The sequence below is a fragment of the Truncatella angustata genome (assembly GCF_020726525.1).
Source record: "Truncatella angustata strain MPI-SDFR-AT-0073 chromosome Unknown BKA67scaffold_5, whole genome shotgun sequence".
NCBI classification, from domain to species: Eukaryota; Fungi; Ascomycota; class Sordariomycetes; order Amphisphaeriales; family Sporocadaceae; genus Truncatella; species Truncatella angustata.
The window spans coordinates 2,264,702-2,288,691 of NW_025763385.1; the positions used below are offsets into that span (position 1 = coordinate 2,264,702).

General features: G+C 48.8%; 8 protein-coding genes across 8 annotated transcripts; 4 read left to right on the top strand and 4 right to left on the bottom strand.

The window, feature by feature from the left end:
* Positions 1 to 811: 811 nt before the first annotated feature.
* BKA67DRAFT_593195 (glycoside hydrolase family 47 protein) lies at positions 812 to 2,628 on the top strand (the record flags this gene model as incomplete). Its single annotated transcript, XM_046104919.1, has 2 exons — positions 812 to 2,458; positions 2,509 to 2,628. 2 exons carry the CDS (start codon positions 812 to 814, stop codon positions 2,626 to 2,628), a joined length of 1,767 nt encoding a protein of 588 aa, XP_045957464.1.
* Positions 2,629 to 4,439: 1,811 nt separating this feature from the next.
* BKA67DRAFT_692427 (uncharacterized protein) lies at positions 4,440 to 6,886 on the top strand. Its single transcript, XM_046109210.1, has 3 exons — positions 4,440 to 5,801; positions 5,859 to 5,980; positions 6,038 to 6,886. The coding sequence occupies exons 1-3, from the start codon at positions 4,696 to 4,698 to the stop codon at positions 6,550 to 6,552; spliced, it is 1,743 nt and encodes a 580-aa protein (XP_045957465.1). The 5' UTR covers positions 4,440 to 4,695; the 3' UTR covers positions 6,553 to 6,886.
* Positions 6,887 to 8,557, bottom strand: BKA67DRAFT_568825 (alcohol dehydrogenase). The gene is made up of 2 exons (XM_046103057.1): positions 8,412 to 8,557; positions 6,887 to 8,358 (listed from the first exon to the last, which is right to left on the bottom strand). The coding sequence occupies exons 1-2, from the start codon at positions 8,484 to 8,486 to the stop codon at positions 7,339 to 7,341; spliced, it is 1,095 nt and encodes a 364-aa protein (XP_045957466.1). The 5' UTR covers positions 8,487 to 8,557; the 3' UTR covers positions 6,887 to 7,338.
* A 1,597-nt stretch (positions 8,558 to 10,154) lies between these two features.
* BKA67DRAFT_518913 (uncharacterized protein) lies at positions 10,155 to 11,121 on the bottom strand (the record flags this gene model as incomplete). The annotated part of the gene is made up of 5 exons (XM_046098051.1): positions 10,155 to 10,251; positions 10,307 to 10,424; positions 10,476 to 10,586; positions 10,633 to 10,897; positions 10,951 to 11,121. The coding sequence occupies 5 exons, from the start codon at positions 11,119 to 11,121 to the stop codon at positions 10,155 to 10,157; spliced, it is 762 nt and encodes a 253-aa protein (XP_045957467.1).
* Positions 11,122 to 12,616: 1,495 nt separating this feature from the next.
* BKA67DRAFT_625169 (uncharacterized protein) lies at positions 12,617 to 14,246 on the top strand (the record flags this gene model as incomplete). Its single annotated transcript, XM_046105529.1, has 8 exons — positions 12,617 to 12,876; positions 12,935 to 13,043; positions 13,097 to 13,237; positions 13,293 to 13,638; positions 13,694 to 13,796; positions 13,848 to 13,882; positions 13,945 to 13,999; positions 14,051 to 14,246. 8 exons carry the CDS (start codon positions 12,617 to 12,619, stop codon positions 14,244 to 14,246), a joined length of 1,245 nt encoding a protein of 414 aa, XP_045957468.1.
* On the bottom strand, positions 14,112 to 14,751 carry BKA67DRAFT_568830 (uncharacterized protein). Its single transcript, XM_046103058.1, has 2 exons — positions 14,596 to 14,751; positions 14,112 to 14,518 (listed from the first exon to the last, which is right to left on the bottom strand). Exon 2 carries the CDS (start codon positions 14,472 to 14,474, stop codon positions 14,298 to 14,300), a length of 177 nt encoding a protein of 58 aa, XP_045957469.1. The 5' UTR covers positions 14,475 to 14,518; positions 14,596 to 14,751; the 3' UTR covers positions 14,112 to 14,297.
* A 119-nt stretch (positions 14,752 to 14,870) lies between these two features.
* On the top strand, positions 14,871 to 17,053 carry BKA67DRAFT_568831 (uncharacterized protein). Its single transcript, XM_046103059.1, has 2 exons — positions 14,871 to 15,369; positions 15,522 to 17,053. Exons 1-2 carry the CDS (start codon positions 15,029 to 15,031, stop codon positions 16,891 to 16,893), a joined length of 1,713 nt encoding a protein of 570 aa, XP_045957470.1. The 5' UTR covers positions 14,871 to 15,028; the 3' UTR covers positions 16,894 to 17,053.
* A 60-nt stretch (positions 17,054 to 17,113) lies between these two features.
* BKA67DRAFT_647148 (uncharacterized protein) lies at positions 17,114 to 20,632 on the bottom strand (the record flags this gene model as incomplete). Its single annotated transcript, XM_046105943.1, has 4 exons — positions 20,052 to 20,632; positions 18,378 to 20,001; positions 17,681 to 18,322; positions 17,114 to 17,611 (listed from the first exon to the last, which is right to left on the bottom strand). Exons 1-4 carry the CDS (start codon positions 20,282 to 20,284, stop codon positions 17,114 to 17,116), a joined length of 2,997 nt encoding a protein of 998 aa, XP_045957471.1. The 5' UTR covers positions 20,285 to 20,632.
* Between the last annotated feature and the right edge of the window lie 3,358 nt (positions 20,633 to 23,990).

The window sequence follows — 23,990 nt, forward strand, 5'->3', positions numbered from 1 at the left end:
TTGCAGCAAAGTTGCGTCATGAGTAGGGGGCCCAGAACAGATTACGCTTAAACTTAAGCGTTAACTAGGTGCACCAATAGCGCCGCCAAGGCGTGGAGCTCGGGAAGCTGGGACCGACGCCAGTTTAGCACTCCTACCCTAACCTTAGCATCTAACCTACATAGTACGTAGACTGGCGAAAGTAGTTTTTCTTTTCTTGCTGTCATGAAATTTGCGGTTCGGGGGGTTTCAACGCTTGATACTAGGTTAGGTTAGATGCCTGTAATCGAAGCCGAGGGCCCAATTTGCCATCCCGTCCACTCATTCGCGACATTCTGTTTGAGGTTCCGTTTCCAAACCCGGCATCGCCCAGCAGCTAGGCGTCGAAGGGATGAGGCTCGGCTCTCGAGCGGACAAATGAAGAACTACCCGTATCTCATGAAGCTCCCATCAGGTATAGTGGCGCCATGAGTTGCAACCTTCTACATCAGGCGTGCACTTTGCCAAGATGCCAAGATGACAGTCAGCTGGACACGATGTCTCATTCCCCATGGGCACTTAGCCTAAAGCCACCATGTTTCCACTGTTTCTTCACCCAGGATATTATTCTCGACTCAATCGCGCCTACATAATGGCGGATGGAGCAGCTACAGACGTCAATCGCATTGTTCGCCTTGTACGCTTATCGACTCTTCGGTGTCTGTCCTCCTTGTCGTATTTTCACCATTATTCTCCGGCAGATTGGTAGCACTGCCGTAAGCTTTTTAGATACCGTGGCCATTTCGTCTGAACAGTATTTCCACGCCCAGCAGGCGTGTGCATGGTAATCGAGATGCATCGCACCGCGCGAGGTAACCGCAACCGTTTTGTCGCTATCGGACTCGCCGTCACCGTTTGCTACTTGCTCTTTGCCAGATGGACACCACGGACATCACTGGAATCGGCACGGCTGAGGCAGTTCATGAATGCAGAGGGACAGGCACAGCAGCCCGCGGTTGAACCCAGCAGTTTTGATTGGGGCAATGTCGAATATAAACACTCTGCCCAGGGCGTCTCTCAGGTTCCGCTCAGCAAGTTCGTGCGGCTCCCCAGGGTCCAATACAATTTTCCAAAGGAGACGCTAAAGGAGACCGAGTCACGAGAGTATAGACGAGAACAGGTCAGGCGCACTTTCCAGCGGGACTGGGAAGCGTACCGCAAGTTCGCTTGGATGAAAGATGCTCTTATGCCCGTCACGGGGGGCTTCCGCGACCAATTTTCGGGATGGGCCGCGACTCTAGTAGACTCACTGGACACGTTGTGGATTATGGGTCTGAAAGCAGAATTTGACGAAGCAGTGAATGCAGTGGCAAAGATTGACTTTGGAAATTCGACGTCAGGTAGAGTCAACACCTTTGAGACGAACATCAGGTATCTGGGTGGGCTGCTCGCTGCATATGACCTGAGCAAGCGACCTGTACTGCTTGTCAAAGCCAAAGAGCTGGGCGACTTGCTCTATGGAGCTTTCAACACGGAAAACCGTATGCCAGTGGACTTCATCGATTTCGAAATGGCAAAATCAGGCGAAGGACTGCAACTTGAAGCGTACGTAGTCTCGGCATCGCCGGGAACACTATCACTAGAGATGACCCGGCTGTCGCAGGTGACTGGAGATCCAAAATACTACACGGCAGTGTCAGGAGTTATGAATCTTTTCTTTCAAGGCCAGAACAAAACCAACATTCCCGGATTGTGGCCTATGATGGTTTCGATGGACAGGAAAGACGTCGTTTCTGGGAGTCAGTTCACCCTGGCAGGATGTGCTGATTCGCTGTACGAATATCTGCCAAAGATGCACGGGCTGCTCCAAGGCGCCGAGCCCATCTATGACACCATGTCAAGAGGGTTTCTGAATGCAGCAGATGAGCATATGATATTTCGACCGATGCTACCCGACGAGGACGACATTTTGATAGCAGGAAACGCTAATGCGGCAACGCAAGAACACTCGAAATTGGATCCCGAAACCGAGCATCTCGCGTGCTACCTGGGCGGTGCATTCGCGCTTGGTGGGAGATTGCTTGACCGACCTAAGGACATCGAAACTGGCGCTAAGCTCACAAGGGGCTGCATGTATGCCTATAAGTCGATGCCATCAGGAGTAGGCCCCGAGCGCTGGAACATGGTTGCCTGCGAGTCCCGAACTAGCTGCCAATGGGACGAGTCCGTTTGGAACAGAGAGAAGAGGAAGCGGCCAGAGTGGAAGGAACATCTGCCCAAGGGGTTCACCACCGTGAAAGATCCTCGTTACATTCTCAGACCAGAGGCCATAGAGTCCGTTTTCCTACTGTACCGCATCACCGGGAGGCAGGAGTTCCAAGACGCCGCATGGGATATGTTCTTGGCTGTCAGGAATGCGACGCATACTCAACATGCAAGCGGATCTGTGCCGGACGTAACTCGTCCTGTCGATACGTCACAGAATGAAGACTACATGGAGGTAAGTAGTCCTTGAAATGCGGCCTTCTTCCTCGCTGATATCTTTCATAGAGCTTCTGGTTCGCTGAGACCTTGAAGTACTTTTACCTTGCTTTCTCGCCACCTGACCTCATTAGTCTAGATGACTATGTGCTCAATACCGAGGCGCACCCATTCCAGAGGCCACGATGAGCTGCGCACTACAACTGATGAGAAAATCACCCTTCTCACGACAACCACACTGCACTGTTCTGGATATAGGCCAGGCTCCGGCCCGCTGTCGCCTGCTTCCGATAAGGTTGAAGCGTATAAGACACTCCACCGACTAATATACTCATTCAGTTGTGATAGAGATTATCCACTGCGAAACATGTGCGGATACAATCTAGTCAAAGATTGGGTCTCAAGCCTAACGTTTGACGACAGTCAGTTGAGTTGCTACGACTACCAACTGGTTGGTTGAATACCAGTGGATAGCCATTGGGATGAAAGCATCATACTACGATTATGAGCTAGCTGTGGTGTGCAAACGGACATGGGACCTGGACAGTCCCAGTGGGAAGACGTGTTGATTACGGTATTGCATGTAGGTGGCGGTTTTCGGTATGGCGATGTCCAAGACTGGAGGTTTCCGGATCCGAAATGGCAGACCTTATGCTGAATTGAGCGCCAAATTGGTCTTAGCGCATAATAACGGCCCTGCATATATATTTCTGTTAAAACCGGTGCGTACTAGAAATAACACTTTGTCCCTTTTTTGAAATGGATTTCTAAACCATTGAAGTGGTGTAATGTGGTTAACCCGTTGTGACGTATGATCTTTGTGGCTCTGCGTTAAAGCTGTGCCTGCTCTTCCGTTATGTTTTAGTTTTGATCACGGTCTTTCTAAGCCCCGTAGCAGAGCGTCCTTTTCAGTCATACTATCATGCGATAGTTTAAGCAATACACCATATCTAAGTACACACGTTTCTCGCAACTTTTCATCAGCCCACTAGGTGTTCAACTGTCGTTTGCGAATAACCGGCTCGCTCTACAGTGTGCCTTTCATCTTGGTGTACTCGGTCAGCACCGACTAATGGATAGACGGGCTGATCTGTTACGGGGATCCTGAAAGAAAGCACTAGATTCGAACTCTCTAACATGGTATGTCTTAAATAGGATACATTTTGCTATGATTTGAGGAATATTGGCTTTTCTTCTTCGTCAAGTGATCTGCCCACGCCACCTTGATCCTGCACCATTCCTATTTACTCGAGCCAGATACAAAATGGCTTACGCATCTATAACCCAACAGGGCATGTAAAGGTAGAAGTGACCCCGGCCTCCATTTTGAATACTATGGATTTATAAGTGCTGCAGACAACTCCCCGCAGGAAAATGAACACTTCTATTGGATCTGACTGGATTCGAATGCCTGCTAAAGGTTCAGCCTACCAATAAGCAAAGAATCTGGGCTAGCCGGCCATACGGCCCAGAGCTTTGGTTTCAAAGGCTGAGAATTTTCTTTTCCTCACTTTTTTGGGCGAATTCTGTCAGCAAGAGGCTGATGTGATCATTGCTGCGGCCGGCTTGTATACGACCATTGCACATGCTGTATCGCAATAATGTCGTGAATGTTATGGTGCGATATATGCTAAAGTGGCAACAGGTAGATGGAACTACAAACAAACACTTCAGCGAATGTTTTGTGATGAGAAAACTGAGTCTTTCGCTGCTCATCGCCTGTTATGATTATAACTGAGAGATTCCAACATATCATGGTGTGTTTTGTTTATTTACAAATCGGATCATATTTGGATACGCATTACCAGGAAATTATACAGCTCTGCTACAAATTCAATCCCTCCTTGCTCGTTTGTTACGTGAAAACATTCCAATCGTCTTACTCGTTCTACCAGTTGAAGCCATAATTTGAGGTGTGCGCATTCCCGTCTAGACCTGTTGGAGTCACACGCGATACTAGCCCCCGCCTTTCACCGCGCCAGCTTACTTGGAGCTCGTCAGCTTACTTTAGATACCTCCTGACAGAACGAAAGCACCTTCGCAGGACCTGATCAATAATAATATTATTGGAAACAACGCGAGCGCACACGACCAAAGTAAAACTCGAAGGGTTAGCTTTCACATAAATATCCTCGCCTGCTTCAGTGTAAGGCTTTGCATTGTTGTAAGTTCTCTATCCACCACAGTTCCAAACGCCTGTGATTTTCATATCCCTATCTACCCCTTACATACACCCATCTTTTCCCAATCGCGATCATGCCAGCACCGAGACCAACCAAATACCCAAGCAGCGGCAGTGGTCGTCAGCCTACTGCTGCAGAGAAGGCGTTGGTGGAAGGGGAAGCGCCTGAACTCAAAGGGAAGCAATGGCTCGTTCTCATACCCTCGAGTGACAGAAACTGGGTATGTTGGCATTGGGCGCTAGACGTATTGCCAAAACCTATTGAATTCCCACCCGATTGGAATGTACCACCAAGTGGCAATTCGTGGCTCTCAGACGAGTTGTGGGATGATGAAAAAGTTCTCATCCAGCGTGGTGAGTGCTCGAGCTTTCGTCGGCGAACGGACATGGCAAAAACAGAGATTCTTCAGCATCCAGAGGCTGAAGTTCGCTTCTTGAGATACATTGATCGCTCCGTCTTCTGTCTACCGACCTCGCAGTATAGTGTTGTACAGACTAACTTGACACGTGTAGTCACGGAGCTCGGCTTCACACAGACGAAAAACGCAGACGAAGCAGACGTCGACTGTTTTTACTCAAGCAGAACAGGTCGTTTTGAGCACTTCAGTCGCAAGGTCGACGGCTTTTGGACTTGCAAGTTGGGAAGCGGACCAGTTATCGTACACCCTCGCGACGTTTTCGACGGCGGCGATTACGGTACCCGGAAGATCTTCTTCAAATACGGTAGCGGAACCGCTGCAGTGAGCAGTTTCTCAATTGCGGACACGGTCGGGACCATGGCGTCCCCAGCCCATAACAGTTTGACATCTGAGGACGATGAGCTAATCCAGAGTTTCGCAAATCTGGCCAAGAAGCCAGCGCCTGTCCCCAAAGCGCCGATCAAAAACTCAACTCCACCGAAGGCAGCTCCAGCAAAGCCAACTCCAGCAAAGCCGACTCCAGCAAAGACGACTCCAGCAAAAACGACTCCAGTAAAGACGACTCCAGCAAAGCCGACTCCAGCAAAGACGACTCCAGCAAAGCCGACTCCAGCAAAGCCGACTCCAGCAAAACCAACACCCGCTCCTGGTACTACCAAGCCGACGCCTCCTCCTGCGCAAGATAACAAGCTCAAACAGGACTTCGACCAAAATTGGAAATCTTTCCTAGTCGCTATGGAGAAACCCACTAAATATTCTAAGTAAGCGTGCCAACAAAAAGAAGAAACCATATAAGATCCCGAACTAATAGGCTTTAGTCCAAAATCAGTGCTTCAATTACCAGAATGGCAAAAGATTAAGAAACAAGGTCAAGGTGTTCTTCCCTTCCTCGTGGACTTGCTACGCACCGGAAAGAATACGTCTGCCCTTATAGTATGCAGTAAGGCCCCTTTCTCCGATATCGCTTTTACATACATCGAATAATGTCCCTATTTAGTATTCGATCTTGATCCCAAGCAGGCGATCAAGGGAACAGCCGAACAAAAGTTGATTCATATCATCAAAAGCAATGCGGCTAAGACGAAGCAGATCAGTGCCCAGATGGGCGCTGTCTCCGTGCAATCCAACAGCCTCCTGCAGGCCGGCTTTGAGGGCGCCAAGCTCACTGCCAAGCTGCTAAATGACCCGATATTCCACCAGATCGTCAGCGAGGGCATCGCTGCGGTGCCGCACATCCTGGACGCCTACTCCAAGGACGGCAAGCATGGGGTCGAGCTGTACACCGAGATGCTCAAGCAAATCTACGAGATCCATGCAAAGAAGACCACCCCTGACGCCCAGAAGCAAGAGTTTGAGGAGTGGCTCGAGCAATATCTCCAGCCTCAGACTGACTCCGAGCAGCACGACGAATCGGAGCCAGCTGCAGATGAAGTGCAAGAAGAGGCACCAGAAGAGGCCTCTGCTCCAGGAGCCGAAGAACCAACATCAGAAGAGGCTGCTGCGAATGAATAGTACGCTCCATTCAAGCAAGGAATCGCAGTCATCATCAAGTTGTGTTGGATTTGATTGAAAGTCCAAAGAAATTTGTTATTCCATGTCTTTGGCAAGTACAAAATAGTTTGATTCGGCGAGACTATTATCTCTCCTGTTACATTCTTTTAGTATCACATTAGTTATTGTTTGCTTGTACTTCGGCGGTAGGCTGAAATGCCTAATTTGTCTAACACACGTTCATTCAGTTTTATACTTGAAATACATCATATTTACCAGGGAAGCTTCGTTGTCGCACCTATTATCTTAACGCCACGAATAATAAGCCTTATTTAAACAGATCTATACTAAAATCTCGAGGACATAGATCTCCCGGCACTTCGAGGGTACGAGAAGGCCATAGAGTTCTAAAATATTAGATCGTACCTGCTAGTAATAAACATTACATGGTCTAAGTGCCTTACTATAAGAGCCGTGCAAACTAATTAAGGCCAGGATATATCATCAAGACGCCCGCGACGATCTTGAAGCTCTGTTCGGACCTTCATATTGTTAGAGGTAATGGTGGCCTGAATGGTGGATCGATCCTAAACATGCGGTTACGTGATTGGGAAAAGATATATCCGCTAAGTGAGATCAGCTATGCGATCAAATGTTTTTATGTATTTCGTGATTTAGCCTTTTATTCTTAATATTTCTGATATTTCACAATACATAGGATGAAACAGCAAGCCTAGTCTTCCTGCACTGTTGTAACCGTAACAGTAATCATTCAAGTGCCTCATAATGTCATATCTTCATGCAACCCTAGGCACCGAATGCCTTGTCGAAGTCGGTAAGAGTGAAACGGTAGTGAACCTTGTTGTTCTTGACACGTTCAATAGCTTCAGCGCAACCCTTCTCAGACACGGGGATGGTCTCAACCATGGGGAAAAGCTTCTTCTCCGCAGAGAGCTTCAGCATGGCCAAGATCTCCGGGCGCGAACCGATGTGGCTGGCACCGATGCTTGAGCCATTGGCCATGAACTGCTTGGGGTTGAGCTCCTTGATGGGCTCGTCGGGCAGACCGACCTGGTGAAAGCGGCTGTTGACCTTTAGAATCGACAGGTAGCTGTCGAGGTCGAAGGTGTGCGTCATGTCGGCGGAGTTGAGCACGAAGTCGAACTTGAATGCGAGGGGCTTGGCCCAATCCTTGTCACCAGAATTGACGAAGTGCTTGGCGCCGAGCTTCAGAGCATCATCCTTCTTGTGAGGAGAGTGGGAAATCACAGTCACTTCAGCACCGAGGGCATTTGCCCACATGACGGCAAAGTGACCCAGACCACCTAAACCAACAATGGCGACCTGCTTGCCAGGCCCAGTACCAGCACGCACCAGTGGCGACCATACCGTCAGGCCGGCGCACATCATCGGCGCGGCAAAGTGTGAGGGGATAGCGTCGGGAACCGGGAACACGAAGTACTCGTGAACTCGGATGTGTGACGCATAACCACCTTGCGAGATGGTCTCGTCGGGGTCGGCCTCTTTGGGGTACGGTGCACCGTAGGTGTCGACCTGGTGAGGACAGTAGTTCTCGTTATCGCTCTTGCACTGAGGGCACTTCAAGCATGACCACACTTGAGCACCAACACCGACACGGTCGCCGACCTTGACGTTCTTGACTGCAGAGCCGACCTTCACCGCCTTGCCGACGACCTCGTGGCCAACGCAGATGGGCGTGGGCGCTTCGCCCCAGCCTCCTGTGACAGTGTGCACATCAGAACCACAGACACCACAGCACTCAATTTTGATGTCGATATCATTCTCTTGGAACTTCTTTGGCTTGAACTGTTTGACGGTGTTAGTCAGGTACTGGCGCGGGTTGGATGAGAGTGACGTACAGTCTGCTTCTTGAACTCCTTGTACTTGCCAAGCTCATTGATCATGAAACCTTCAAACTCATCGGGGTAAGGCATGCTTGCGGTGTTGATCAAAAAAAAGTTACTATAATGAAGTTATGTGTATACGAAGAGTTTGTAAGGAAGCCAGGTGAGTTTGTTTACTGCTGTGTTGTTCTTTGATTTTCTATCCGCACCTGACTACTTGAGCGGGGGCTGTAATATATATGAACGAACCGGTGATGACGACACAGTATAGTCATATTGTGAACAACTCGACGTTCACAAGATGCAAACGTAGGTGTGGCCTAGAATGAGATGTGACGTAGGATACTCCATGGATTCTTTGCTAGCACTATCTTATTTCAAATAAGCTACAGAGCTAACGCTTGAGACAGGCCCAATGATAAAATACTGAAGGGAGCCACTCCTAACTGTGCGCCGAAAGAAGCAAAGCATTGCCCTAAAGTGGTCAGAAAAGGACGCAAACTTGACCCATCAGATCGCGATTTGCAGCAATCCATTGCAAAGTGCAGCTACGACCTCGCATTCGCTTGTGCTACTGCGGAATTAGAGCGGCCGCCACTGCATCGGCGATACAGCACGATATCAGCAAAAGACTGGAGTCTTCGGCGTTATATTGTCGAAGTCCGATAAAGAACGTTCCGAGATGAAGTGTTTTGTTGTTTATGGTTGTGATAAATCAATGACGATCCACTTTCGTTGACATCATCATTGATGCTCCATCGGAGCTGCAGCTTTAATTTAATGTATGTGAGCCTCGGCCCGTTCGGGTGCGGGCCTGTTAGCCCCACGTGATTTCCAGGTCGCATTCTGAAGTTTCCTCGCCATAATAATGCAACAAGATTACTGCCAGGAACACAGGAATGCACACTCCCTGGATTGCATGGTCCACCCCAAACTTGGCTGAGTACATAATAAACAAACAACGCCGCCCAGGAAGCCACATAGACCTCTGTGCATTACAAGTCGTGACGAAAGCATCCATTGTACCCCGCATTCCGCTGTTGGAAATGTTCTAGTCGGAATGTGGACGTCAATTGGTTCCATAGAGCTCAAATATCCCGTGTTCACTGTTTGTTTGCTTTGCTGTCTAGTTTCGACTGCATGCTGGGTAGACCGACGATGTTGCGGTTCAGTTGCGGGTCAGTTGCGCAAGCCAGACATATTCGATGCGTCTGCTGGGTGCGAATTCAGCACGAAGGGGATCTGCATTGCTTAATCCATTGAACAGCTTTCCTGAAATCTCCAATTTTTTTTTAACGTAGTTGCCTCAGCCCCTTCGTCGGTCGTGCATCTACACGATATCTTTTGGCTGTTTTTGATCGTATTGGTCGACTGACACCGAAACGTGTGTTGTTCTAGTGATGCCGGTCTCTCGCAAAATACTTTCTTCTGATGTGTTATCGGGATGCGTTTTGGCTTCAGCCTCGGCCATGATCCTTGTTCTGTTGAACATCTCGAAATCGTCGCCTGTCCTTGTCGATCGCGTGGCATGACGGCTCGCAGTGGTCTGGCGCACATATTCACCAGCATCTTTGATTTTGTACTTTGCTGCGGAAGAACCGGACAGGAGGGATCGGAACAATGGTTTTAGGCAAGGGATTGAGGCGGCCATAATTGCGGTGGAGATTTCCACAGTCGTCCTAGTATCAGACATGACTATCAGCATCATTCCAACAAGCATGGTGTAGCTGTAGGCATGTCACCGTTGAAATACTGAACTTACCATATGGTTATGTCAGTACTGTCGAACAAGAAGTCACCGTGTTTACCGTAGTCCGTAAGAAATGTGATCTTCACAAGCGCTGCCGCAGTCGCACTGTGAAACTCGGTCGTCAGCCTTAAGTCCATGATTCAATTTGGGCTAGAGTTACAATATTCCTAGGGAGAGAATTCCAGCAACGGCCGATTTGACCTTCCAGTTCATTTGCACGTGCCACAACATAGGCACTGGCAGTAACGCAAAGATGAGATCTGTCAGTACGGATACACCTGGATCAATCAGCTTGAGCCTCTGGCGAGAACTTCAGTTTGGGAACTGACCTGAATTGAAGAATGCAGCAAATTTCAAGTTCGCAGATGGAATACAGCTGCCCCCTGGGATGGATGTATCCCATGTGAAAGCGAGCGGCTGGCATTGAAAAAAAACAGTCACTGTACCGATTAGCATAGTCATTGATCGACAGTTTTCATCACGTACAAAAATTTCCTATTGCAGAGAGTATCGTGAAGATCATGGTACCCCATATGAACCTCGCGTATCGAGCTGAGGGTGTCAAACGTAAGAGGAACAGACCAACGCTGAGCTTGGTCAAGCAGAGCCCAATTAAGCAGAGAGGCTGCGTGACGAAGTTGAGATGCAGTCCTCTAACTATATTGCTTTGAGGCTGAATATACTGATAATGGCGGCCGGCACCGTGATTTACCTCGGGTACGATGATCATCATCTCCACGAACAGGATCAGCTGTGCGCAAGTCAGTGATCACATCCGCCTTGGTGGATTATGTTGAACTGTACCGTGGCGGCCAGCATGCAATAGTCGTCCGAGCCCATCTGGCGAATAATCTTGACTCTGACCCAGGTGCGAAGAGAGACGGTCAACACCGACAAAGCGACCAGCACTCCACAGGTAATGAGAATTTGTGGCCCCCTATCCACGTCCGCCGGCTTGTTGGTGGTGTCGGCCATCCTGCACGTACTTCAGAGCAGCTCTCGAGGAAGGAAACGAAGAGAGAAAATTTCTCGCAGAGCTGAAGACCATATGTCGAGTGTTTATTGTTATGTCTAAGTGCGATTTTGTGGATGCGAGACGAGGTGTATGACATTTTGCCCAGGACGGAACTTTCAATCAATTTCTTTACGAAGTGTACCAGTACATGTATGTGGTGGACGTAATACGCACGGCCTAATGCAAGATCACTTGAGTATGCAAGCGGTGGTAAGCGAGATAATCGCTTCCGTACTGCTGGGGCAGATGCAAAGAAATCACTGGGCGGGACGAGTCAAAAATCACAACACGGCTCCCCAATTCGAAACCTGGTTTAATCTCGTTCTTATGAGACGGTGAGTAGAAAATGGCACGATCCAATCCAAAGGACAGTCGAACAGAAATGCCAACGTAATTGCGTACTTATTCATGAGCTTACTACAATAGGAAGGACGCGCATGTATAAACATGGTGGAAAAGACGAGGCCAGGCTGCAGGCAAATCGGTCAAGGAATTGAAGATTCTTTCAAAACCGGGTAATGTAATATACGACCCCGGACCAACTCGAATTAGGCCCTGTGCCAAGAATGCGTTATGCATGCAGGATTTGCTGAAGATATCCCCAGCAAAGCCACAGCTGCAAGATCCCCATGATGTGTTGTGGGTAACGTTATTCCCGTATCTGATGAATACTGTACGGCGTGACGTTGATTCATATTTGTTTCCAAAAGAGAAGTGCTCCCACGGGCAACTTGATGCAACACTTCCCTCAGGCGACCCTTATATCGGTTTCCACAAGCTTTTTGTGTTGGAGAGAGATTTTCCGGCAAGTTTTTCCCGTTGAAGTTGTGGAGTCCGGATCGATCCGTCGCGGGCGACTAATGAACGTCTATGTGTGCCCCAGTTTGTGGAGTATAGGTCTTTTTATTGACCACTACAATTACAAAGTGGTAACACGGAAGCGGAGCCTCTAATTCGAGAGCTAACTTCTCAAGGTAACATCCTCGGTCTTCGATTGATGAGAATCAAGCTCTCGTTCGATGATAGATTATCGGAATGGCATTTCCAGTTATCCGGGTCTCTGTATAGGGGTCTCATTCGCCGAGTCCAATTAGCCAGGTGGCTCTCGGGTCCTTTAGACCTCGCTTGTACATAATCCTGGTCTTTACCCTTGCACATCTGATATTGTAGATATGCAACCATTGTTCCCGCAATGAATCCGCACCAATGGGATTCACTCCTTGTTTTCTTTTGCATATCTTAGATCGTGGGCAATGCAGGGCTTCAGACGGCTGACGGCTGCTAGGAGCCTTCGGGACCAAGGTAGCATCGGTGGCATGGCCACTGAGGGGAGTCTTCAATACTCATATGTCTTCCAGTTGCGCCCTTCATTTTGCCTCTTGTGCTACTATCCCTTTTGATTGATACCGTCCAGTCCTTTTATCACAGCTATTCCACAGCTTGGACTCTGTCAACATGAGACTTGGCACATATACCCTGTTACCTGCCTTAGCGCAGTTCTTGTCATCGTCAACGGCGGCGCCAAGTCCTCCAGAAATCGACGCCGATCTTTCGAGACGTGCGGACCTTGATGAGGCCCAAGAGCAATTTAGCCAACTCGTTGACTCGATCACAGAGACACAGCTAGCGTCGCTTAATGAAACTGAGGCATCACTGCGGGCGCGTGGCGAACAAGCGACTTGTTCAACAAGGAATATTTATTTTCGCAGAGAATAGTGAGTTACTATGCATCAAATATCCCTCCTATTGCACAAGCTAATTTCTCGTGAATAGTGGCTCACTCTCTAAAGCTGAGCGGCTGGCCTATGTTAATGCTGTGAAATGCTTGCAAACCCTTCCGCCCCGGACACCCTCGAACGTCTCCGCGGGTGCGCAGTCTCGCGTAAGTCAGTTCAGGCTATTTTACCGGAAGTTGTTGACTCATTGTAGTAATAGTTCGATGACTTTGTTGTTGTCCACATCCAGCAAACTCTTACAATTCATTATACGGGTAACTTCATGGCTTGGCACAGATGGTTTGTCTATCAGTACGAGAAAGCACTTCGGGATGAATGCGGCTACACTGGTTATCAACCAGTAAGTCTAAGTCAGCCCAGTACCTGCCGCAAAATGGCGCTAACATAGTTTCAAGTATTGGGACTGGCCCAAGTATGCCTCCGCACCTGAGAAATCGCCTATCTTCAATGGGGACGCCTACAGCTTGGGTGGCAATGGAGACTATGTCGAACATAACGGCTCAGTGATTACGCCTCCAGCTGGTGTTGGTGGCGGCGACATCCAATTAGCTGCAGGTCTGGGAGGAGGCTATGTGACCACTGGACCATTCGCGAACATGACTGTAAACCTGGGACCTGTAGCCGGCCTGGTGGGAACTGATGCTGGACCAGATGGCGGCCTCGGGTACAACCCCAGAGGGCTGAAGCGTGATGTTGGCCCAGCTCTTAACACTCGATATGCAAACTATACCACAGTTCTCAGTAAGTCTAACAGCTCGGCCGTCTTAATCTTCCCATTTATCTGACCTTGAGCTAGATCTCCTTCTCAAGCCCAACATCACGGCATACCGTGTCCTCTCAGAAGGTGTCCCATACACTGTTGAAATTGGACCCCATGGCGGCATCCATTACACGATCAAGTAAGTTTGACTCTGCACCTATACTTCTCACGGACTGACTCTATAATCTAGCGGCGACCCTGGTGGTGACCTATTCACCTCCCCAGGTGAGTACCCTACCGTTGCAGATGCATTGTTGTGTCCAAAACACTGCTAACTATTTTCCTAGGCGATCCAGCATTCTGGGTTCACCACGGTATGATGGACAGAATGTGGACTTTATGGTATACAGTATTGCCTTTCATTTTGACATGCCAGACTAACACTCGGTACAGGCAAGCACTTGACCCTAAGACCAGGCAGGTAGATATCAATGCAGGTGACTATGGCCATGTTACATGGGCCAATGAGCCAGAGTCGGAGCTCACATCACTTGACGATGTCATTGATATGGGCTATGCGGCCGACTCAACAACGATAAGGGAAGTGATGGATACTCTTTCGGGACCATTCTGCTACTTCTATCTATGAGCATGGGTGGCTTTGGTGCCTTGGACATATGTAAATATAAGGAGCCTCAGATCATGAAAGTCTACCTCGACTCCAACAACCTAGACTAATTCGAAACCTGCATTTTTTCAAATCCTGTACCGAGGCACAACTCATCATCAATCGCGCAAGACTCCACCGTAATTGATGCATCGCAGTCGCAGTCGCATCGTCTGGAGTCATGAAACTTTGGTCAAGCTCACATTTCATGCACTGTATAATCTGATTGTTCGCAGTTGTGGTTGTTTATCGACCTAAAATAGAAAGTATCAGTAGGCACTCCGGTTGGCATTAATGATGTTGCATGATGCTGCAGAGTTGATGTACATACAACGCGCCTGGTCCCCAGGCATCATTCAACGCGATAAGTTACACTCCCGAGGGTATATGATAGAATATGGTCGTAGACCAGGTATTATATAGGAGACACTGCATTCATGTCCGTCATATATTCATGGCCCTCGCTGTTACTACTGTTACCATCGGTACCACAGTTACCACTGTGACCGATTCTAGTGCGGGGCCATTGGCTATTTGTTAGTGCCACGGTAAGCTAATTTAACACCTAGTCAGCCGGGCGTTAGGCAACGAGATAACAACCGTTGAAATAAATTTGTTGCCGGATATGTAAGAAACAATAAGAAAATCGAACTCGCATATCGCCAAGTTTTGCTAAGAATGTGGATTCTGCTGCTCTCCAAGTCTAATATCTGTTTCCCTGTGGCACCTATCACTCGGATCGCGCATTCAGCGACGTACCTAGCATGGGCTCCTTCACGGACTTAAGCTTCGAGCTTCAAGAGCTAATTCTCACCCAATTGCTCGACAATCCACAAATGCCGGCCGCATTTCTTTGTAACGCGAATCTCGTGTGTCACCAGTGGCATGAAATTGCGACTCGTCTCCTTTTCCAGGACATCACACTCGTCGCTGCGCATCGCTCTCGAAAACAAAAGGCGTACATCGACCATCTCATTTCGAATAAGCGCATATCCGAGGCAATCAGGAATGTTTCAATCGTTATCACAAGGGGACTCATAACTGTTACATTCTTGGAGAGCCTGGAGAAGCTCGTTCCCCTATTAGTTCATCTCAGAAAGATCGAGTAAGTGAGACACATGGCCACCATGTTCGTTTTTTGTTCAAACACGGACACGTCTACTTTGTTCTGTACAGTCTATCAAGCATCACATCCTGTTCCAATTTGCCTTCCAAAAGTCACAATACCTTCTCTCGGCTATTTTTGACTGGGTCTAGGATAATCGGAGATAGCAACGTGCTACTACATAGGGATGAAGACAATGATGATGAAACAGACGATTACATTCACATCAACGAGTTGAGAAAGGCCATTCCTGAAATTCTTGGCAAACTTGAACGCAGGGTTTCCATTCATCTGGACCGTTACGTGCACACGCTGGACGTTAGCTCCTTGGATTTGTCGTATATGACGTCGTCTCTATCCACGAGAAAGGATGGCGGCCATGCCTTGAAAGCCCTCTCGGCATCATTGCTACAATCTTCCAGTGAGGATGGGTATTATCCCTCTCTCAAAACAAGATACCCTGCATGCGCGTCGCAGGAGGTTGCCGCTCTCCTAAAGATCAATGAAGAACTAGAAAGCTTGACCCTCGAGATGTCAATTATGGCCGAGTGGACATACTTGAAAGAAAATTACGAGGAAGAGAAACAATGGGCTTTGGAAAACATCGTGCCTACGTATCACCCTCTGACCTCGCTGTCCCTTCATGGGCACCTGGTCATGTCCGACAAAGCCTGGGGCGACTGGAAGTCATTTCGCTGGTCACAGCTCACATCATTGACGATCGGGCACCCAAAACTACTGGAAAGTCTGACTTTGCGACTCGAAGATGTCCCTCTGTCCTCGCTGCAGACGTTGAAAGTATTCAATTACAAAAGCGTTGAAAGCATCGAAGACTGCCTCACCGAGCCGCCAGGGATGGGAAGATTCTTGCGTTCCACCACAGTCAATGAACTTTGTCTGGTTGCCATAAAGCCAAATACGCTGATAGACTTTCTCGCAGCTGGCAGACATGCAGCTAGTGTGCTTGAGAAACTTCGGTTCCACCATCCAAACCCGAATTTTGTGCTTTCCATGACACAGATCACGGAACTCAAGGGTCTTCTTGTCAACGTCTCTTGGCTAGGATTGGATATGCACCGCCGACATCTCTTTGGAACTTCACATCCCGACGCGCACCTCCTGTATCTGGATGCCGTTGCAGAGATGCGTGCCCTCAAACACCTACGTGTGTTTCTCCACGACGAGCCATTTCTCCTCGATAGGATGGCCGAAACCGAATTCACCAAGGCTGACGCTATTGCCTCGTTCCGATATCTAGATGTACAGAAACAGGGCTCTGCTTTAGAGAGCTTGGTCATCTGTCAGGGCCGTGGGTTTTTCAGTGAGTTGTGGATTGTGTGGCACCTGGGCGGTTCCAAAGTCATGCTAGACCACAGGCACGCAGAAACCGGTCGGCGAGTCGAGACCTGGGACCTCGATATTCTTTCAAAGGTCAAAGAGTATCCCGCTCGCTGGACCGAGTGGGGCACGCCGAGTTCAGAGTGGAGGTGCGATCCTCTTTGGGGTTTCCCGGAGGGATGGTAACTCATCAATATGGCCTTGATGGTGAACATGGAGATGTAAAACGACCGCCAAAAGGGGAACTGTCAACTCGAATTCTTTGATTGTAGCTAGTTTGCCACGGTTGGTCGATTAGTATTACAATTAACAAGTCCATGCATCTTTATGTATTCTTTCTCTTGGCCATCCCGTATGTCCAATGTATCGATCCCGATCTCAGACGATAACGCCGTCGATGTATTCCTCAGGTCATGTGCGCCAAGTTATCCATGCTATATATCTCAAGCGCTTCCAATATAACGGCATATTCCTGCGAGCGGCCCCAAACCGAGGACACACTTGCCAATATCTTGCGTCCCTCCTTCACGATATTCACCGGACCCGACGACGAGAATATGTTGCCGACCCCTGTCATATGCGCGCGTATTGTTGACGGCCCGCCCAACCTGATGAACAACTGCAGCGTCTGGTCGTCATTCGGGCCATCTAATTGTATAAATTCTGGTTCGGGTCGAACGTTCGGGCCAGCTTTACGGGTAGCCTCTCCGCTTGGTATCCTGTCGAGAAGTTCCAGGGCCTTCTCTTGGCCCTCCTGAAGTGTCCGAGAGGTGTAACGGCTATATGCCCATACCGTCAGGGTTGCCAGGAAGGCAGATATAGGCTCGTAGAAGGCATTGTTGCTGTTCCTTCTCAGATGCCATATACATATTCCGCAGTGTATTACCGCCACCCGTGCGCTTCGCTGGGTTTCACATTGTGTTAGCTAGTATGCTTAGTCAATTGGGAAAGAGATAGAAAGAGCTTTACGTACGTCTGCCTGCTGAGCCCAGTGGAGGACCGCCTGTTCCGCCTGGATGGCATTGTCCGGCAGGTTCATACGTCCTGGTTGCTGCGATGCGACGGATTTGGCCAACATCTGTATGCTGTCGTATGGTACTAGTAGCACTATTCGTGCGATAGCCAGATGGAGCACGGACGTGGGTTCGATGCCAGTCTGGTAGAGATCGTTCATTGCTGCTCGGTTCATCATCTCGACATATTCCAGTGACGTACGATGCTGAGACGCTATGCTTCGTGCTGCCTCCCTCTTTGTTTTTGCGGATAGTATGAGGGAGGATCTTGTGGGAGAGAAATTGTTCCTGGATCGGATCGTATCCTCATAAATACCGTGCAGAAGAATGAGTTGACCAAAGTCGCCGAGGTCACCCGTCATTTCTCCGTTCAAGTGCAAAACATTCATCGCCGCAGGCAAAGTCCGGTTTCCTGGCGGTATGAGTTTGCTACCAGCACCAACAGGAGCAACTGACCTACTGGTCAGAATATTGAACCTCTCCAGCCATTCCGATGCCGTCTTGGCGGTCCACAGGGACGCATATGGTAGCTCACATTGCGCATTTTCCAGACAAAGGAGAGGTCTCTGCCCGAAATGATAAGCCGACATAGAATCTAACAGCTATTGTTGTGGTCAGCCAACTCTCATTCGGTCCTCCCGTTAGAGACATGCTTACCCAAATGGAATAGCCAAGTCGACGCTTGGTCTCATCCCCAAGCCACTGCCGCCAACTTTCTTCTACCAGACCTGTCAGAGCCCAACCCGACTGGGACCGTAACAGCCCATATGTCTCCACGATTTCTACCAGTGTCCTGTGTCTGGCCCGAGCTAGAGCGATAGACTGCTTCGAGCCACCGTAGAGGCTGCCGATTTGGCTAAGAACAAGAGCCTGAGCAAGTGGTACAACATGCCGGGCCCAGTTTCCGGAGTCCAGCTCAACAGCCAGCGCTCTCCTGAGAAATTCATGTAATGGCCCAGCACACATTAACAGCTCTGGGCTTTTGCTATATTGGCAGCCAACAGCACTTAAGGCCACTGAAAGCGGCCAAAAGTCATCCAAATCATGTTGCTGTGAGTGTATAACTGGGAGGACGGGATCAAAATGTTGGAAATATAGACCAACAAAGAGATTCAAGTATCCCAAGCTTGGGAAATCTACGCTAAGAAATGATGCATATGCCCCTGTCGGGTTGATGCAGAGCTTTCGAAACCGCTGCACGATTTTGGTATACACTATTACACTAATCCTTGGGAAATCAGTGTGTGTCTCTGTTCTGTCGTGTGAGAATGTACTCAATGGCGGGATCCAGAACGACTCCTGGTCCATAGTCGCAAAGTTCGGCCTTCTTTGTGGCACAGGTGCATAGGTTGGTGTACTGTGTGAAACATTCAGGCCTCCGAAAGTATCATTCCACGGCGATACTGGTGTTGGTGCGTCTCGGGAGGAACGAAATGCTGGTGACGTGCTTCTCATCGTAGACAAGGACATCCAAGGGCTAGAGCAAGGTGCGTCGGAACTCACGGACTGATTTCGTGCATCACTGTAGTTCTGCTGCACCAATCTGGAGTCTGTAATCCATGTGCCGGACATGTACGAGCTTGTTGCTATCGGAATCACCGGCGACTGTATTTCGCTATGTGATGTCGGAGAGAGATCTACTCTGCTGATTCCAAGCCCTGGTAGAGCTTGGTATGCGACATCGGCAGTCTCAGTTGTAGAAGTCCAGCTAATCGGCGATGCAATAGCAGGGCTGTATGTTGGCTGGATTTGAAGTGATCCGAGCGTTGATGCGGCCCTTGGTGCGTAGCCGAAGGGGTTATAGATGTCCTGCGTCGATGATGGAACCCCTAAAGATGGAACAGGACTCTGAGTGCTGGTACTGATCGGAGTCCTGGCAGCTTGTGGAAAAGTCACAGGGATGGTGGCTCCTTCCAGACTTCCAGGATAGACATCTGCATATTGCATGTTGCCGAATCCCTCCGGACCATACTCAGTCAGTGGATTAGAAGTGGTCATATTCAATGCTGCAAGGCCGCTATATTCGGGAGACTGATAGTGAAGATGCCTTTGCTGGCTATCAATTGTGATCGTGGGTTGGACCGCTGCTCGTGTCAGGTCCTCAGAATTGCCCTGAGGATATGTACATTTCAACGACCGTGCAGAACACCTAGAGCACGGAGCCCCTTTCGTGCATCGTTCTCTAGCTTTGGCACATTCTAGACAAGCCCTCTTTCTTCTGGTATCAGCTGCATCATGGGTTGTTGCCGAATGAATAAGTTCATGGCGGTGGAGTATGTCGCTTCAGAGGTTAGATGAAAATAATACGGGTGAACTTGAAGTATAGCATACCTTCTCGCAAATCCTTTAGAGCATGTAGAACATACAAACTGTTTCGTTCCATCATGGGTACGCCTATGTCTTTTCAAGTGTTCCATGCGCTTGAAGCTTCGTGGGCACCGTGGACAACGGAACTTGATGTCCTCCAGGCTTGGTGACACAAGTGGCTCAACTGGTGAGCTTCTTGCACTCATATTGGCGAAACAGCTGTTCAAAAAGTCGGAGGCGATGTTGCAGGTTGGCATTATGGTTCGAGATTGCACACATGCCGCCAATGGTTGAGCATATCTACAGTATCGAGAAAGAACGCATCCTATGATATTCTCCAACAAGAGTTCGTATCGCGGCCTTTAGCCAAAGAAGTTGAGAGATGGCAACCAAAGGGAAAGTAGAGTGGGGCAGGAAAAGTACTCTTCAAGAATGGAATCTTTGGTGTCGCAGATGCCTGCACTATCCACAAATGAACAACGAGCTTCAAGTAAATCAGGCGAGCCTTTCATGTCGAGTATAGCTTGCGGGAGGCAGGAGCGGAAGATTGGTCTCTTCTTTCTACGACTGTCAGTGGTCACAAGTCGGGATATAACGCCCGTTGGAAAAAAAAAAAAAAAAGCCCTCGAAGCCATATGGTGTGTATAGATCGGGGGTTACAAGAAAATAGTACGGCTATGGCGAGTACTTTCCAGCCCCGGTAACGACCAGTGTGTCTGAACGAGCCACCTCCTTCTACATAGATCACAAGCCACAAAGGGTGTGCACACCCACATCACGACTGGGACAGCACTAGGGAGGCATGGGAAAGCAGGACGAAAAGAGTTTTCTGACCCCTGTACTGGGCCTGGCGGAGCGGCGGAGGTCTGTGGATGTTGATGATCTTGATGTGGTGGGCCCGATCGGGAATCTTCCAAGTTTGTCTGACAAGGATGGTGCAGAGTTCATCATCGTCGCGATTTAGGTACAGATCCGTATAGGGGATGCAAGTATTCAGAAGAGACTTAGTCTAGTCTAGTTAGTGCGAATTAGGCCCCTGCAAGTGACAAGCACCCATGTCCTTGCACAGGCCAAGATTGGCTAAGCTAGTCGAACTATCGGGTATTTGGAAACGAAATCTTTGAATAGAAAACCGCAGCATTATTGTTCTACTCGGATAACTTCTGACGCAGTACACTCGCTTTCCGCATCTCCAAACAAGGATATCCAGCCGGTAACGTCCGTCGTGGCTTGCTTGATGGTCTTAATTCCGGCGGCAATCCCCGATGTATTTCTCAAATACAGCGACGGTGTAATCCGTATTTGGGGTACTATTCACTTGTGTCTATGTTAGTCTAGAAGGGTAAGCATTACCCCAGACTTCATACGCTCACATTGTGCCAAAGGTGTTCACATCGACTATGACATGATCGGCGGTCGGCGGCTAGTATCTCCAGTTGAGTGACCCGTCGGATATAGGGTCGGAAGTTGTTAGGGTCGAATACATCCTAATGGACATCAGGGCCGTGCAATTCGGAATTGACTAATATCCAAGCCGTAGAGTGAATTTGTGCCTGGCTAGCATTCACTGAACTTTCGAAATGGTGAAAGGGTGGAGGAAAGTACTCCATTTCAACCCAGTTTGAAGAGTTGATTTAGCCTATTTAAACTCCTTTCTAGCAACCACATCCTAAGTACAATCAACCGAGTTCGATAATGTATAGTATCCTGACCATGATCAGGATACTCTAGGTACCACGGTGAATACTGCTTTTCTACTGATCTCCTGCAAGGGCCTGCTTCTTTGGCCGATTCGACCTGAGTGCAATCCCTGCAGATTGAACTGTGCAAGTAATCAAGCATCGAGCATGCAGGGCATGGAATTGCTTTGGCATTGCTTTAGTCGTTCTTCTTGAGAGGCTACGTCACATTGTCTTTCTTTAGCGTGTCTCTAGTTCCTTGCACATATACTCGAGGTGAATCGTTCCTTAGGACTTTATTTCTCCGCCATTCATAATATGAGGATATCAAACATGGTGCTTGAACGGTGCTCTTAGCGAGCAGCTATACCCGGTGCGGCCTGTTGAAGGCAGGCCATCGGAGAGGATGTGTCAAAATATCTGTATGAGTTGCTTTTGGGTCCTGCTCCGATAGATATATACATATATATACTGTGCTTGATTCCAGCCGAGGATTTACATGTCTTCGCGTGAACGAAAGTGAGACTGTGTAGTAGACCTGTTTTAAGACTAAACAGGCCAAAGTATGCAAACCCCACAATGAATGGGATCTCCATGTACCTAGGAGCCGCACCCGTTGAAACTAATTAGTGTGTAGTCCATGTGCTGTTTTAGCAATGATGGCACGATGCGTAGTTACAATTCGATCTCCGAAATGGATAGCAATATGATTGAAGACTACATCGATCACTTATTAACTTGAAAGATGCGTTCATAGCAAACTTGGGCCTCGTGTGTGCCGTAAGACATCTCCGCTATATACTTAACCCCCAATCGCGCCTGCGCGGTATGCGCGACTACTGTGATGCACCCAGGCCTCACCATCTCCGAAAATACCTCCGCCACAGGGAATGGGCCGAAAAGGTGTCACAACACCTATTATACCACCATATTGATGCTACCTCGAACAAAGTTCTATTATACCATGATCCAACGCGCGTGCCCTGGAAGCTGGTTTGCACGCTTGGCAACCTTGACCATGTTCGATATCAATCTTGTTAAGCTTGAGATCTGCCGGGGGGGAGGGAGTTGGAGAACCGGCAGCTCGGGATTAGCGAGCACAAGCCCTGCATGTTTCCCGCATGGCAATCTATCGCCTTACGGCTCCAGTTGACACGAAGTTTAATATATAACAAACCATTTATTCGTTGTACCTGGGTTATGGTTGCCTTATGCTTGATTTAATTAAACCTTTGGAGGTTCCCAAAATCTAGAGGAGGACTAGGTTAGTCAACTACATTACTATCACTATACGATGCCACACACACATAAGCCACAATGCTACTGGCCATGCCTCTCTCAGCAATCGCGCCAAGTCTCTATCGTACATACGTAGCAGATAGATATGCTGAAAGTTACTATGATACACGTGGATCGCCAATCAAAATCCCGGATCCCGACAAAATCTGCATCACGCTGACCATTTACATGTCATGTACGTTCGGGTGAAAAGAACGCGAAGCGGATGAGTGGCTTGACCTCCCTGCGATGAGCAGCCTCAGGGACTCGGCCAACAGGATAACAAACACCTTGCATCCGGGTAATACATCTGCGTGTGCATGATCAACGAGGATTTGTTTTAGCTTGCAAACCGTCGTGAACGACCCTAGACTGGGGAATGGCATATCGCACTGGCGCGTGTATGCATCTTGCGACTTTCTGAAATGTTCTTAGACCAATAACAATTCTTTATACCTTTGTCCTGCAGCTGATGGTGGGCGTAAGTGTCTTGTACATACGTAAGGTAAGGAAGTTACTGTGATCCTACTCCTATCTCTCACACCTCACACACCCTTTCCCATGCCGTTGACCTTAATCAAACTTTACAACACGCGGCAACTGGGTCGTGGCAATCTCTCATGGATTCCCCGCGACTGCGACCCCTGGGTCTTTCGCGAAACCCCTGTAGGCCCCACAACAATCGATGGTGGGTAATGTTGCCGTTACGGTGACACAGACATGATGAGGTCGGTTCGGCACACGTCGAGCGGGATGATTCGCATGGCTTTCTGGGTTAAAATAGCCCGCGTGATTACAATATTGATACCTGAAACCTATGACGTGGTAAGGATGCGATTTCTTGGGGCGTTCGGTTTGACTCGAAGGCCCGGTAAAGGCTCTCTTTTGAGATCAGGTTGCAACCGGCTGCCTACCGGTCAATTCCATATCCTTGTACTGTGATCCTACTGCACTATCAGGGAACCAGTCAATTAGAAAAGGGGCAGAGATGAGAGATGAGAGATGA

Bases quoted from the DNA above. Each gene is read 5' to 3' on its own strand.
- BKA67DRAFT_692427 (XM_046109210.1), top strand. From the start codon at position 4,696: ATGCCAGCACCGAGACCAACCAAATACCCAAGCAGCGGCAGTGGTCGT. The intron at 5,802-5,858 runs GTAAGCGTGCCA...AATAGGCTTTAG, and splicing joins AAACCCACTAAATATTCTAA to TCCAAAATCAGTGCTTCAAT. The intron at 5,981-6,037 runs GTAAGGCCCCTT...GTCCCTATTTAG, and splicing joins GTCTGCCCTTATAGTATGCA to TATTCGATCTTGATCCCAAG.
- BKA67DRAFT_568825 (XM_046103057.1), bottom strand. From the start codon at position 8,486: ATGCCTTACCCCGATGAGTTTGAAGGTTTCATGATCAATGAGCTTGGC. The intron at 8,359-8,411 runs GTACGTCACTCT...ACCGTCAAACAG, and splicing joins AGGAGTTCAAGAAGCAGACT to TTCAAGCCAAAGAAGTTCCA.
- BKA67DRAFT_568831 (XM_046103059.1), top strand. From the start codon at position 15,029: ATGGGCTCCTTCACGGACTTAAGCTTCGAGCTTCAAGAGCTAATTCTC. The intron at 15,370-15,521 runs GTAAGTGAGACA...GACTGGGTCTAG, and splicing joins GTTCATCTCAGAAAGATCGA to GATAATCGGAGATAGCAACG.
- BKA67DRAFT_568830 (XM_046103058.1), bottom strand. From the start codon at position 14,474: ATGAAATGTGAGCTTGACCAAAGTTTCATGACTCCAGACGATGCGACT.